Source organism: Capsicum annuum, chromosome 3, assembly GCF_002878395.1.
Source record: "Capsicum annuum cultivar UCD-10X-F1 chromosome 3, UCD10Xv1.1, whole genome shotgun sequence".
Taxonomy (NCBI): Eukaryota; Viridiplantae; Streptophyta; class Magnoliopsida; order Solanales; family Solanaceae; genus Capsicum; species Capsicum annuum.
Genome location: NC_061113.1, coordinates 31,650,902 through 31,653,126, shown reverse-complemented (window position 1 = coordinate 31,653,126; position 2,225 = coordinate 31,650,902). Strand labels below are relative to the sequence as shown.

Here is a 2,225-nt window from a genome sequence, read left to right as displayed (position 1 = left end):
TAGTTGTGCCATGATTTGTACCTACTTAACACTTTAGGCATTCTGGACTACAGGACTAGGGAATAATCAATACACAAAAAGAATGAACATAACAAAAGTACAAAAGGGATCCAAATTAGTGAGTTAAGATTACAACATTCACACGAGGAACCAAACAGTATAAGAAGATAGTATTTCCTTAACTTTTTATACTTATATTAAATATCATATATAAACTGACAAAACGTTTACAAGATAGTACGAGATAAAAACAAAAATGTTTTGCTGGCCAAAAACAAGTTGTTTTCTTATCTAGGACATATCTTGACCTTCTCTTTTCTCCGAAACAAGAAAAAAAAAACAGATGAAAAGACTTAGCTTATTTAGCTTATTCTCTTACAAAATCTGATAACTACTTATCCCATACAAAAATCCAAACAAAAAAGTAGGAAAAAAAAACTAAACAAAAGCATTAATTAATTTTTCCCTGTGCAAGCACCTTTTGATTGATGGAAAGTTGAATATGTAGGGTGCCTCTCCTTGTTCCCTTTAACTCAATGCACATTTATTTTAAACCTTACTTCTTCAAACGAAGAAAACATCCTAAAGTTCACATGTCATTCCAACTTTTAACATGCGCTTCGTTGGGATATTGAGTAAGTTGTTACCGTGCCTTAAGTTGTTCTTGAGGAAATTGTACGCATAATTGATCACTACTCTTTTAGTTACACCAGACCCCTTGCTAGCGACGACGTCTTGTTCTCCTACCAAATGAACCACCCCGACGTTAGAAGCTCTCTCAAGCACTTGGACGTCTTTCTCAATTAAGGAAGCAGCCTCTCCTTGATCGTCTCCGTTTGCTGCTATTGAGAACATGTAATCTTGCTTGATAAAGTGCTTTAGCCTCTCTACCAATAATTTCTCAAAGGGCTCTTCCTCGTTGTGTACATCACTGTATCCATAACGTACCACACAACGGAACACGTAGAGGTCATATGGCTTCACTCTGCGGAAGAGGAACCTTTCTTCTAGTGGTACTTTGCTTAAGGGAAGTGATTTGACAGAAGCGAACACCAGGACAGAGTGTAAAGCAGGCACATTCTCCACATAATGCTTGAAGATTGGCGGGATTCCTTGTACTAGTTCAGAGTAGAAAATAGCAAGCCCTGGAAGGCGTTGATGTGAATTCGTCACAGAAACTGTTTCTCGAACTCTTTCAGGGGAGATCTTGTTATCTAGCTCGTAGTTATATTTCGTCCGGTACACATAGTTCCATACGCACATGATAAACATTAGGACCGTAGCAAAAGCCACCGGAAGGTAACCACCTTGATCAAACTTGTAAAGGCAGGAGCTTAGTAATAGAAGCTCAAACGAACCAATGATGAGAAAATAGATGATTATAAGAAGTATGTGAGTTTTCCATATCATGATCATGATAAGTACGAGGAAGCATGTTGTTAGGAACATCACAAACACCACCGCTATTCCTATAATTGAACAATAGCAAGATCGAGTTAATAATCTGGACAATAAGACAGGTTCCCTGCTTCTACAAGTTAATTTTTCAATGTCAGTGTTACAAAAGTAAAAAATCGTAGAAGAAATAGAGCAAGTTCCAGAAAGTGGCCTCACCATAAGCATTGCTAAGCTTGTCAGTATTCTTGAATCCAATAGTGGTAAGAACACAAGCGATCATGAGAAGAGTATTGATTTCAGGAATGTAGATTTGTCCATGGTGCTTGATAGATGTATGCACGATTTTAACACGAGGAAAGCATCCTAATGCCAGGGATTGCTGGATTATAGCGAATGTCCCAGTAATCAAGGCTTGACTTGCAATGATGGCTGCTAATACTGCTAGGGTAAACATAAACCAATATATACTCTCTGCATTTATAAAGCAGAAATGTTAATTCCTTCATGGGAGAAACATAACCATACTTTAGTAACTGACAATAAAAAGATTTTTTATACCACCCATGACATTTTACTTACTTGGTAAGGACGCGTAGAAAGTATTAGAGACATTTTCAGGGTGTTTCGTTAAGTAGGCACCCTGACCAAGATATGCCAATATGAGCGCTGGGTATGCAACAAAGCACATACTTATCTGTACAGATCGAACACTAAAATGACCAACATCTGCAAATAGTGCCTCAGCTCCTGCAATTATCCATCCAATATTTTACTCAGTCAAAAAATTATTACAAATCTCTTTATTATTCTCCTCTCAATTAGTAAAT

At 37.3% G+C, this 2,225-nt stretch overlaps 1 protein-coding gene across 1 annotated transcript in view; it reads right to left on the bottom strand.

The window, feature by feature from the left end:
- Window positions 1-242: 242 nt before the first annotated feature.
- LOC107864002 (potassium transporter 5-like) overlaps window positions 243-2,225 on the bottom strand; it is a 5,927-nt gene continuing 3,944 nt past the window's right edge. The window contains exons 2-4 of the mRNA XM_047408226.1: window positions 1,978-2,164; window positions 1,615-1,869; window positions 243-1,469 (exon numbers count right to left, since the gene is read on the bottom strand). Coding sequence (XP_047264182.1) covers window positions 583-1,469; window positions 1,615-1,869; window positions 1,978-2,164 — 1,329 coding nt within the window. The 3' untranslated portion in view covers window positions 243-582. The remainder of the gene's footprint in view (window positions 1,470-1,614; window positions 1,870-1,977; window positions 2,165-2,225) is intronic.